This window comes from Crinia signifera, chromosome 6 (assembly GCF_055691185.1).
Source record: "Crinia signifera chromosome 6, ASM5569118v1, whole genome shotgun sequence".
Taxonomy (NCBI): Eukaryota; Metazoa; Chordata; class Amphibia; order Anura; family Myobatrachidae; genus Crinia; species Crinia signifera.
Window position 1 is genome coordinate 8,420,482 of NC_139222.1, and position 12,256 is coordinate 8,432,737.

Sequence of the window (12,256 nt, forward strand, 5' to 3'; positions counted from 1 at the left end):
GTAGGGGGCAGGGAACCACATCACAGAAGCATTACCAGGAGGGATGGGCAATAATAATTCCAAATCATTGCTGGTTTATGGCCATTGGTGCTTAATTTTGCCAATGATGAGGGGAGAACCAGGTCGCTCCCCACCATATATTGTACAGCACCACCCCAATCCCTTAAAGCCCCGCCCTTTAGTTTTAAATTGGCCCATGGGGAAGTCCAACAAGGATGACCATTGGTTGGTGAAACCATCATTGGTCCTTCATTGTATTGGGTGCAACCAGGGCTATTTTTGTGCAGGCTCCAGCAGGAACTGAGGCCCTTATTCTAGTTCACTCTTTCTGACAAAATATTCCTTAGATGGACAAAACCATGTGCATTGCAGGTGAGGCAGGTGTTACTTGTGCAGAGATAATTAGATTTGGGTGGGGTTTTACACCTGCCCCACCTGCAGTGCACATGGTTTTGTCCATCTAAGAAATATTTTGTCAGAAAGAGTGAACTAGAATAAGGGCCTCAGTTCCTGCTGGAGCCTACTGAAAAATAGCCCTGGTTGCAACCACCGATGGCATACCACACCGATGGCATACCACACCGATGGCGCTCCCTAAGTACAGTGCCTCCATCACGCTAGGCCGACAACTCCCCGCCACTACCACCATGTCTCCTTACTGTAGCAGAACCCTTAATGCCACACACAGCGGGGCAGTTACACATGCCAGCAGGATTATTCCAATGTTTTCCCAATGGAGGCCACTGAGGTTGTGGTGGTGTTTAGGGGGAGGGGTGAGTATAACATATGGACAAGACAAGTTCATAAATAGGTATCATGCAGCCTAAATGGGGACAGTAGTTAAAAGGTAGGGATAACAGGGCTCCTCTCTGGGATCTCTGCAGTGGGATGGGTACGCATGGCCATGGTGAAATGTTGTGGCATTTAAAAAACTAACCAAAAAAAACAAACCTCTGTGGGTATTGCAGTGGAGCGGCCTCCATAGCGCACAGGACTGCAGTCCTCCAACCACCCCACAGCGTGTGGAAAACATCTCCAAGTGGAAATGTTGGGAGGAACGGATAACATAGGAGTAGGGATCTGCAATAGGGTAATACTACTCATTGTTACTCTACTGACTGTATTATATTAATTCTGTTATGTGCATTGAGTCCTAGTACTATGATGATGATGATGGGGGTGATGATGATTATATTACTTAGTCCCAGGCAGTGTTAGGGGACAATGAGGAGCACACAGGACACAATTAGTACAATAATACAAAGGCTCTCCATTCACTCCCAACCCTATAAATAGGCATATTCTGATTTCCTTATTAATATTAATGAGCTCCGAGCGCCAGCAGCCAATCCTCGGTCAATCGCTAAAGCGAAGGGAAGAAGTTAGCCACGCCTCCTCTTTCCGATTGGTCGACGCTTATTTTTTTTCAACCTGATCTAGCGCAACAATTACCGCTAGGGGGAAGTAGAGTATCACATCCGATGGAGACGACTGTCCTCGTTGCAGGAGAGCAGCGGCCATTTTCTCGGCGTCCAGCACTAGAAGAACTGCACAGTATAATTACTACAACTCCCAGAATTCCTTGCTTTTTGGGGGAAAAACTACAACTCCCAGGAGCCTCTGTGCTCTGCTCATCATCTCTGTGGCTTTTTCCCGTTGTGCTGGGGATCTATCTGCAGGAGCTGTGCCCTGGGTGAGACTGTAATGTCATATAATGTGGTGGTGATTGTGTGTGCTGCAGCCCAGGGGGGAGGAGGGGGATCTGGCACCCCTACAGCTGTGACAGCTCTATGATTAACCCCTTGCAGGGTGGGGGGGTCAGAATGGGCAATGGCTATCTTCATGTATTTGCAGCTGAATCCCATTGAGGAATAATTGGGCACCCCCCACGCCATCTGGCCCTCTGTGGGTACCTAGGTCTGGGCTTATTGCCCGATGTAGGGCGTGAGGGCCCCCCGTGCTGCACAAGACCGCGTATTTAGCGAAAGAAGAATTGCAGGGCAGGAATAAAGATGGCCCCCGGCGTGCCGTACGTCGCTGGATACAGGAGCGACAAGACCGTATATACAGCACTATATGTCCCAGCTGTGCAGGGCACTGGGAACTGCAGGTAGGTATCATGGGGCTGATTCATAGTCGCACGCATGTCAGCTGCCATTGCGCCAAGTTTCAAATCGGTTCTCGATTCAAGAGCTCCGATTCGCCTAAGAATCAGAAGCGCCACCTGGAAACAGAATAGGGCACAGCGCTGAATTCAGCCGGGTACACATTCGACAGTATATTGTCCAGTATGTCGTGTCGGCGTAGATCGGAACAATATATTGGCCACATCTTCATATAAAACAGATCGCAAGCTCCCTGGGCCACCTGGTCAGGTGTGCCGGATGATCCGGGCAACGTCAGCATGCATTGTCAATGCACCCGCCAAAGATATGTCACACGGTTGCGTGATGTACCACAAGTCCGGACATTTATTCCTGATACCTCTCTTCTACCTTAATTCCGGGTCTGACCCGCGATTTGCAGCACAGGTCCAAACCCGGGACTGGCTCCTTTCCAGCATGTTGTCCGTTTCTTTTAGTGTTGACATCATTGCAGGAGGCAGATGTAACATGTACAGAGAGAATTAGGTTGGGAAGGGGCGTGTCCTAGGGAAAAAAGGTGGTCATTATGGGTACTGGTGGCTGGCTAATGGTCATTACAGGTACTGGTGGCTGGCAACTGGTCATTACTGGTGGCTGGCTAATGGTCATTACAGGTACTGGTGGCTGGCTACTGGTCATTACTGGTGGCTGGCTACTGGTCATTACTGGTTGCTGGCTAATGGTCATTACAGGTACTGGCGGCTGGCTACTGGTCATTACAGCTTCTGGTGGCTGGCTAATGGTTATTATGGGTACTGGTGGTGGGCTAATGGTCATTACAGGTACTGGCAGCTGGCTAATGGTCATTATGGGTACTGGTGGCTGGCTAATGGTCATTATGGGTACTGGTGGCTGGCTAATGGTCATTATGGGTACTGGTGGCTGGCTTATGGTCATTATGGGTACTGGTGGCTGGCTTATGGTTAATACAGGTACTGGTGGCTGGCTACTGGTCATTACTGGTGGCTGGCTTATGGTCAATACAGGTACTGGTGGCTGGCTACTGGTCATTATGGGTACTGGTGGCTGGCTAATGGTCATTATGGGTACTGGTGGCTGGCTTATGGTTAATACAGGTACTGGTGGCTGGCTACTGGTCATTATGGGTACTGGTGGCTGGCTAATGGTCATTATGGGTACTGGTGGCTGGCTTATGGTTAATACAGGTACTGGTGGCTGGCTACTGGTCATTACTGGTGGCTGGCTTATGGTCAATACAGGTACTGGTGGCTGGCTACTGGTCATTACTGGTGGCTGGCTAATGGTCATTACGGGTACTGGTGGCTGGCTAATGGTTATTACGGGTACTGGTGGCTGGCTAATGGTTATTACAGGTACTGGTGGCTGGCTAATGGTCATTACTGGTGGCTGACTACTGGTCATTACTGGTGGCTGACTACTGGTCATTACTGGTGGCTGACTACTGGTCATTACTGGTGGCTGACTACTGGTCATTACTGGTGGCTGACTACTGGTCATTACTGGTGGCTGACTACTGGTCATTACTGGTGGCTGACTACTGGTCATTACTGGTGGCTGACTACTGGTCATTACTGGTGGCTGACTACTGGTCATTACTGGTGGCTGACTACTGGTCATTACTGGTTGCTGCCCATAATATCGGACAGAATATAAATATCACTGTCTATCTGTGTTGACTATATGTTATTGCAATATGGGCCTCCGCTTCTGTAGACCTGGCCATGGACCAGTCAGTGGGGTGGAGTATTTTCTATCTTTGGTGTTCCAGATACTGTTACCCCATCATTCTACTACTTGAGGGAAGGGGCTGTGTTAATGAAGTTGTTGGTTATTGACGTCTGTTTCCCCCCATATGTGACTCAACTGTACAATTAACGTTTTTTTTTTGTAGTTTAATTTATGCCACATTACGGTTATGGTCAACTGAACAGTCTTCATGTCCACTTATCGCAAGAACTATTCATGCACAAGCTGGTTTACCCTTTAAGGATGGACAAGGACAGGAAAGAGACCACTGAGAGGATATTAAACCTCACCCTGGAGATCATCTACCTGCTGACTGGGGAGGTGAGGTCACAGTGACATCGCTCTTATCTCTATCACTGACACAGGGACCTGACTGGGGAGGTGAGGGGGTCTGGGAGCGTCACAGTGACATCACTCTTATCTCTATTACTGACACAGGGACCTGACTGGGGAGGTGAGGGGGTCTGGGAGCATCACAGTGACATCACTCTTATCTCTATTACTGACACAGGGGCCTGACCGGGGAGGTGAGGGGGTCTGGGAGCGTCACAGTGACATCACTCTTATCTCTATTACTGACACAGGGACCTGACTGGGGAGGTGAGGGGGTCTGGGAGCGTCACAGTGACGTCACTCTTATCTCTATTACTGACACAGGGACCTGACTGGGGAGGTGAGGGGGTCTGAGAGCGTCACAGTGACATCACTCTTATCTCTATTACTGACACAGGGGCCTGACTGGGGAGGTGAGGGGGTCTGGGAGCGTCACAGTGACGTCACTCTTATCTCTATTACTGACACAGGGACCTGACTGGGGAGGTGAGGGGGTCTGGGAGCGTCACAGTGACATCACTCTTATCTCTATTACTGACACAGGGACCTGACCGGGGAGGTGAGGGGGTCTGGGAGCATCACAGTGACATCACTCATCTCTATTACTGACACAGGGAGCTGACTGGGGGGGTGAGGGGGTCTGGGAGCGTCACTGTGACATCACTATTATCTCTATTACGGACTCAGGGACCTGACTGGGGAAGTGAGGGGGTCTGGGAGCATCACAGTGACATCACTCTTATCTCTATTACTGACACAGGGACCTGACTGGGGAGGTGAGGGGGTCTGGGAGCGTCACAGTGACATCACTCATCTCTATTACTGACACAGGGAGCTGACTGGGGAGGTGAGGGGGTCTGGGAGCATCACAGTGACATCACTCTTATCTCTATTACTGACACAGGGACCTGACCGGGGAGGTGAGGGGGTCTGAGAGCATCACAGTGACATCACTCATCTCTATTACTGACACAGGGAGCTGACTGGGGGGGTGAGGGGGTCTGGGAGCGTCACTGTGACATCACTATTATCTCTATTACGGACTCAGGGACCTGACTGGGGAAGTGAGGGGGTCTGGGAGCATCACAGTGACATCACTCTTATCTCTATTACTGACACAGGGACCTGACTGGGGAGGTGAGGGGGTCTGGGAGCGTCACAGTGACATCACTCTTATCTCTATTACTGACACAGGGACCTGACTGGTGAGGGGGTCTGGGAGCATAACAGTGACATCACTCTTATCTCTATTACTGACACAGGGACCTGACCGGGGAGGTGAGGGGGTCTGGGAGCATCACAGTGACATCACTCATCTCTATTACTGACACAGAGAGCTGACTGGGGAGGTGAGGGGGTCTGGGAGCGTCACTGTGCCATCACTATTATCTCTATTACTGACACAGGGACCTGACCGGGGAGGTGAGGGGGTCTGGGAGCGTCACAGTGACATCACTCTTATCTCTATTACTGACACAGGGACCTGACTAGGGAGGTGAGGGGGTCTGGGAGCGTCACAGTGACATCACTCTTATCTCTATTACTGACACAGGGACCTGACTGGGGAGGTGAGGGGGTCTGGGAGCGTCACAGTGACATCACTCTTATCTCTATTACTGACACAGGGACCTGACTGGTGAGGGGGTCTGGGAGCATAACAGTGACATCACTCTTATCTCTATTACTGACACAGGGACCTGACCGGGGAGGTGAGGGGGTCTGGGAGCATCACAGTGACATCACTCATCTCTATTACTGACACAGAGAGCTGACTGGGGAGGTGAGGGGGTCTGGGAGCGTCACTGTGCCATCACTATTATCTCTATTACTGACACAGGGACCTGACCGGGGAGGTGAGGGGGTCTGGGAGCGTCACAGTGACATCACTCTTATCTCTATTACTGACACAGGGACCTGACTGGGGAGGTGAGGGGGTCTGGGAGCGTCACAGTGACATCACTCTTATCTCTATTACTGACACAGGGACCTGACTGGTGAGGGGGTCTGGGAGCATAACAGTGACATCACTCTTATCTCTATTACTGACACAGGGACCTGACCGGGGAGGTGAGGGGGTCTGGGAGCGTCACAGTGACATCACTCATCTCTATTACTGACACAGGGAGCTGACTGGGGAGGTGAGGGGGTCTGGGAGCATCACAGTGACATCACTATTATCTCTATTACTAACACAGGGACCTGACTGGGGAGGTGAGGGGGTCTGGGAGCGTCACAGTGACATCACTCTTATCTCTATTACTGACACAGGGACCTGACTGGTGAGGGGGTCTGGGAGCATAACAGTGACATCACTCTTATCTCTATTACTGACACAGGGACCTGACCGGGGAGGTGAGGGGGTCTGGGAGCATCACAGTGACATCACTCATCTCTATTACTGACACAGGGAGCTGACTGGGGAGGTGAGGGGGTCTGGGAGCGTCACTGTGACATCACTATTATCTCTATTACTGACACAGGGACCTGACCGGGGAGGTGAGGGGGTCTGGGAGCGTCACAGTGACATCACTCTTATCTCTATTACTGACACAGGGACCTGACAGGGGAGGTGAGGGGGTCTGGGAGCATCACAGTGACATCACTATTATCTCTATTACGGACTCAGGGACCTGACTGGGGAGGTGAGGGGGTCTGGGAGCATCACAGTGACATCACTATTATCTCTATTACTGACACAGGGACCTGACTGGGGAGGTGAGGGGGTCTGGGAGCATCACAGTGACATCACTATTATCTCTATTACTGACACAGGGACCTGACTGGGGAGGTGAGGGGGGCTGGGAGCGTTACAATTATTTGGATGTACTTGTGTCTAGGCAGAGTTATGTGATTGTGTTAAACATATCCTTGTTGTTGTTTAATATATAGGATTATATAATTGTGAAGAAGAAATCTGGTGAGCGCCTGACACCCACTAACAGCCCTCGTATATTAGGAGGATTGCGCAGAATTCAGTACCCCATCATGAAATCACAATGTTTGAAACATGAGAGGCACAATGACCAGAAGATCCTGGAAATCACTGACAAGATCATTCAGCTGCTGACTGGAGAGGTGACTGCTGGGAATGGGACATTATACAGTAACACCGGGGGATGTAACCGGAGAGGTGACTGCTAGGAATGGGACATTATACAGTAACACCGGGGGATGTAACCGGAGAGGTGACTGCTGGGAATGGGACGTTATACAGTAACACCGGGGGATGTGACTGCTGGGAATGGGACATTATACAGTAACACTGGGGGATGTGACCGGAGAGGTGACTGCTGGGAATGGGACGTTATACAGTAACACCGGGGGATGTGACTGCTGGGAATGGGACATTATACAGTAACACCGGGGGATGTAACCGGAGAGGTGACTGCTGGGAATGGGACATTATACAGTAACACCGGGGGATGTAACCGGAGAGGTGACTGCTGGGAATGGGACGTTATACAGTAACACCGGGGGATGTGACTGCTGGGAATGGGACATTATACAGTAACACTGGGGGATGTGACCGGAGAGGTGACTGCTGGGAATGGGACGTTATACAGTAACACCGGGGGATGTGACTGCTGGGAATGGGACATTATACAGTAACACCGGGGGATGTGACCGGAGAGGTGACTGCTGGGAATGGGACGTTATACAGTAACACCGGGGGATGTGACCGGAGAGGTGAATGCTGGTAATGGGACGTTATACAGTAACACCGGGGGATGTGACCGGAGAGGTGACTGCTGGGAATGGGACATTATACAGTAACACCGGGGGATGTGACCGGAGAGGTGACTGGGAATGGGACGTTATACAGTAACACCGAGGGATGTGACCGGAGAGGTGACTGCTGGGAATGGGATGTTATACAGTAACACCGGGGGATGTGACCGGAGAGGTGACTGCCGGGAATGGGACGTTATACAGTAACACCGGGGGATGTGACCGGAGATGTGACTGCTGGGAATGGGGCGTTATACAGTAATACTGGGGGATGTGACCGGAGAGGTGACTGCTGGGAATGGGATGTTATACAGTAACACTGGGGGATGAGACGGAGAGGTGACTGGGAATGGGATGTTATACAGTAACACCGGGGGATGTGACGGAGAGGTGACTGCTGGGAATGGGACGTTATACAGTAGCACCGGGGGATGTGCCCGGAGAGGTGACAGCTGGGAATGGGACGTTATACATTAACACCAGGGGATGTGACCGGAGAGGTGACTGCTGGGAATGGGATGTTATACAGTAACACCGGGGATGTGTCTGGGTGATGACTGTATCATTGTATGTGTCAGGTTCCTATAAGGTGTGAGGATGTCACTGTCTATCTCTCCATGCAGGAGTGGGAGCATTTAGAAGAACACAGGGGTCTGTACAAGGACGTGATGATGGAGAATCCCCGGTCCCTCATATCACTTGGTAAGAGGAGACTGTCATTAATCTAAAGGAAAGGACAGACCAGATAAAACAATGTTTACAGTCACTGTGTGTCTCCTACAGATGGATCAAGTCTCAGAAATACCCATGAGAGATGTCCTCGTCCTCATCATTCTCAGGAGGATAAAGTCAGTACTACAGAGGAATATAAGGTAGATGTAATTGTGTGTATGGTGCGTGGTCGTCTCAAATATCAGCTGGGGTCATTCAGACCTATTTGCCAGAGTCCTGTGATCAGAGACTTGCTTCTGCAAATGGCGGACACTGCTACACATTGGGTTTAGAGGGGATGGAGGTGCAGGCACTAAAGAGTTAACAAAACATTTGAAAAATAAAGTAAACAATTACTAAGTAATTCACCAGGCTTTTCTTCACCTCCCGGAAATCTAATTAGAGAAAGAAGTGGATATGCCATCAGCGGACTAATGGTCTTGTGTATGGCCCTAGAATCGCCATAATCTTGGTCAGTCTACTGAGCCACCTGGTTCTGATAGAACCATCCTACTGTCCCCTATTGTCCTCACACTGAGAAGCCTTAGGAGGACATGCATCCATACGTCTAGAAGATGTCCGTATCGGCCAATGAGTTGCTTCTCCGCTTGGCCCACGTCTCTTGCCTTATAAAAGGTTTGATACCTTTCATCCTTTATTCCCAAACATCGGTTTACCTAAATTCTCCGGTGTCCTCCTTTTTCACCCCCACCCCAAACCAAGCTACGTGTGCAAGTCTACCCAATTGGGCACCAAAGGGAAGATGTATCGAACATTGAATAGAGATTAAAGCACCAACCAATCAACAGTGTTAAAAATAGAAAGTAGGAGCTGATTGGTCGGTACTTCATATCTCTCCAAGGTTTGAGACCTTTCCTCCATGCATGAGGTTTGGCCTTCCATTATCTTGATGGTCAAAGGTTGATCTTGATGGACGTGCGTCTTTATTCAGCCTATGTAACCATGTATCTAAAGCGCTTTGATTTTTGCTAGACACAGAATTGTCAAGCTCACTCCCAAGAGGCTCCAACTTGGGATGAGACTGTAGAACACCATGTAGGAGAACATCTTAATGTCTTGTGCCAAGCGGTCATCTCGCAATGCAGTATTATAAAATTATATTTAGTTTGATCACCATTTTCAAGAGAAGACCTTGTGGAGTGCATTATGGTTATTATTTTGATGTTCCCTCAGGCCGATGACCTAATTGTTGTTAAAGTGGAGGCCGTAGCTGAAGAAGATCTGTATGGGAAGAGCGTTCCGCAGTGTAAACCAGAAGAAGCCCCAACAGATAGCCGCACGGGTGAGTATCTATCTGACTCCGCTGGATAGAGAACAACGGACTAATACAATACAAAACGATCTAATGGAGATATAAAAATTATGTTTGCTCAGTTTCGATTAAGAACGTTGAAACCCAGACGGTCCTAAATCCTCATGGAGTATCCCAGCAGATCGGCAGCCCACAGGTGGACTTAGGCACCAACAATAAAAAGCTTAAGACTGAAGAGACTGGGACGCAAAGAGATGCAAAACATTATAATCAAGGTACTATGTTTTATGGGCCTTTGGTTCTACTGGATGGAAAATGTGGACCGTAGATGGCAGTAATTCTCTAGATGTTCTTCTCCAAGCCCTACTGTCCCCGGCCAGTCAGTTTACTTTAGTCATCATCGAGGTCATCAAGTTGGGTCTTCTACCTGGTTTGCAAGTCCTGGGAAAACCTCGAAAGGACTTCAGACCTGGGTAGGCTCTTTCAGACATGAGCTGGACCCAGGTCAAAGCATGTTCATGTGCAAAAACACATTATAGGCCCCGCCAAGATATGGCCCTGTTGATGTGAATAAAAAAAACATCTTCTCTGACAAAGTCCATAAAGAAAGGGACATTAAGTTATTATTGATAGGGTTCTTTACTGTAAGAGTGATTAACATTGAAAGGGTTCTTTACTGTAAGAGCAGTTCAACTGGAGTTCATACCAATTGAGGCAGTGATGACAGATTGGCTCAAAGTAATTTAAAGAGATACCAATAAATTGGTTATTAATAAAGAGTTGTTTACTTAATTACTGACAGTCTCATGCCAAGGGGTCCGGAGGGAGCTCTGGAGTATGGAGAGGGATCTGAACAGCCATTTTAAAACTTTAATAGGGTACTTCATTATCGAGAGCCAATCAGTATCCCAAAAAGGGGATGGCTATATATGAGCAACATTAAGAATATTGACCAGCACAAGAGAGACATCGGTATGTTGACACCTGCATGCCGACATGGTAGTAATGCAATGTAAAGCTGAGTCGGTAATGAGTGATATTTAAAGTTCTGAATCCAACATGGTTACGATGCTTTACGTGGGATTCTTAGTGTGTCGGCATGCCGGGTTCCACATATGGCTGTATCATTGCCGACATTCTGAATGTCAGCAACCTAACTGCACCCTCAATAATAATATAAACCAAAGTATCTTCTTTATATCTGGGTTCCTGGGATAGAGACATGACTGGTGACTGCATCCTTATGCTGGCCATACATCAGACCAACTTTCCTCCAACCATCCAGCCTTCCGACTGACCGACCGTCCAGCCTTCCGACTGACCGACCGCCCAGCCTTCCGACTGACCAACCACCCAACTTGTGTGTCCAACAAAACCGATGCTCCACACCCCCAGTCTGAAAGACTTACTGATCTATATCTTTTGTTCCCAGCAGATGGACCCAACAGGCAGAATATCTCAGAAGGACATCTCCTCTCATCTCCTGACAGTGGGACAGAAGAGAGAAACATGACACTGGATTCTCCAGGAGAGAACCTCATGTCCTCACACTTGCATCCGGCACTGCACAGTGCAGACCTCTCATCTGATGCCTCCGTCCATGGAGAATGGTTTACAGACAGTGCATACGTCATTCGAGATCCTAAAACTCACAAGAGTGATCAAATATTCCCATGTGCCGAATGTGATAAACGCTTTACACGGAAGTCAAGTCTGGTCCGACACCAGCGGATCCACACCGGCGAGAAGCCGTTTTCCTGTTCCGAGTGTGGGAAATGTTTTACACGCAAAACGACCCTTGTGGAGCATCAGAGGGTCCATGTGGGGGACCAACTGCTCCTCAGCTCAGAGGTGATGCAGAGATCGGATCTGGTGATCCACGAGGTGATGCAAACTGATGATAGGCAGTATACCTGCTCTGAGTGTGGGAAGTGCTTCACCTACAAATCCCACCTGGTGAAGCACAAGAGGATTCACCGAAGCGAGAGGCCGTTTTGGTGCTTCCAGTGTGGAAAATCGTTTATTCAGCGGTCAATCCTCCTCATACACCAGAGAAGCCACACGGGGGAGAAGCCCTTTTCATGTGCCGACTGTGGGAAATGTTTTACACAAAAGTCCGACCTGGTTGTGCACCAGCGAATACACACGGGCGAGAAGCCCTTCTGCTGCTTCGAGTGTGGGAAGAGTTTTACACAGAAATCGACTCTGGTGATACACCAGAGAATTCACAGAGGCGAGAAGCCATTTTCTTGTTCCGACTGCGGGAGACGCTTTACGCAGAAATCCACCCTGGTCACCCATCAGAAGATTCACACTCCACTAAAAATGTTGTTCTAGG

At 49.3% G+C, this 12,256-nt stretch overlaps 1 protein-coding gene across 1 annotated transcript in view; it reads left to right on the forward strand.

Moving 5' to 3' along the window:
* Positions 1-1,525: 1,525 nt before the first annotated feature.
* LOC146007418 (uncharacterized) overlaps positions 1,526-12,256 on the forward strand; it is a 61,774-nt gene continuing 51,043 nt past the window's right edge. Inside the window, exons 1-8 of the mRNA XM_083145768.1 lie at positions 1,526-1,693; positions 4,018-4,193; positions 7,095-7,280; positions 8,558-8,636; positions 8,718-8,806; positions 9,840-9,948; positions 10,041-10,193; positions 11,351-12,253. Coding sequence (XP_083001894.1) covers positions 4,026-4,193; positions 7,095-7,280; positions 8,558-8,636; positions 8,718-8,806; positions 9,840-9,948; positions 10,041-10,193; positions 11,351-12,253 — 1,687 coding nt within the window. The 5' untranslated portion in view covers positions 1,526-1,693; positions 4,018-4,025. The remainder of the gene's footprint in view (positions 1,694-4,017; positions 4,194-7,094; positions 7,281-8,557; positions 8,637-8,717; positions 8,807-9,839; positions 9,949-10,040; positions 10,194-11,350; positions 12,254-12,256) is intronic.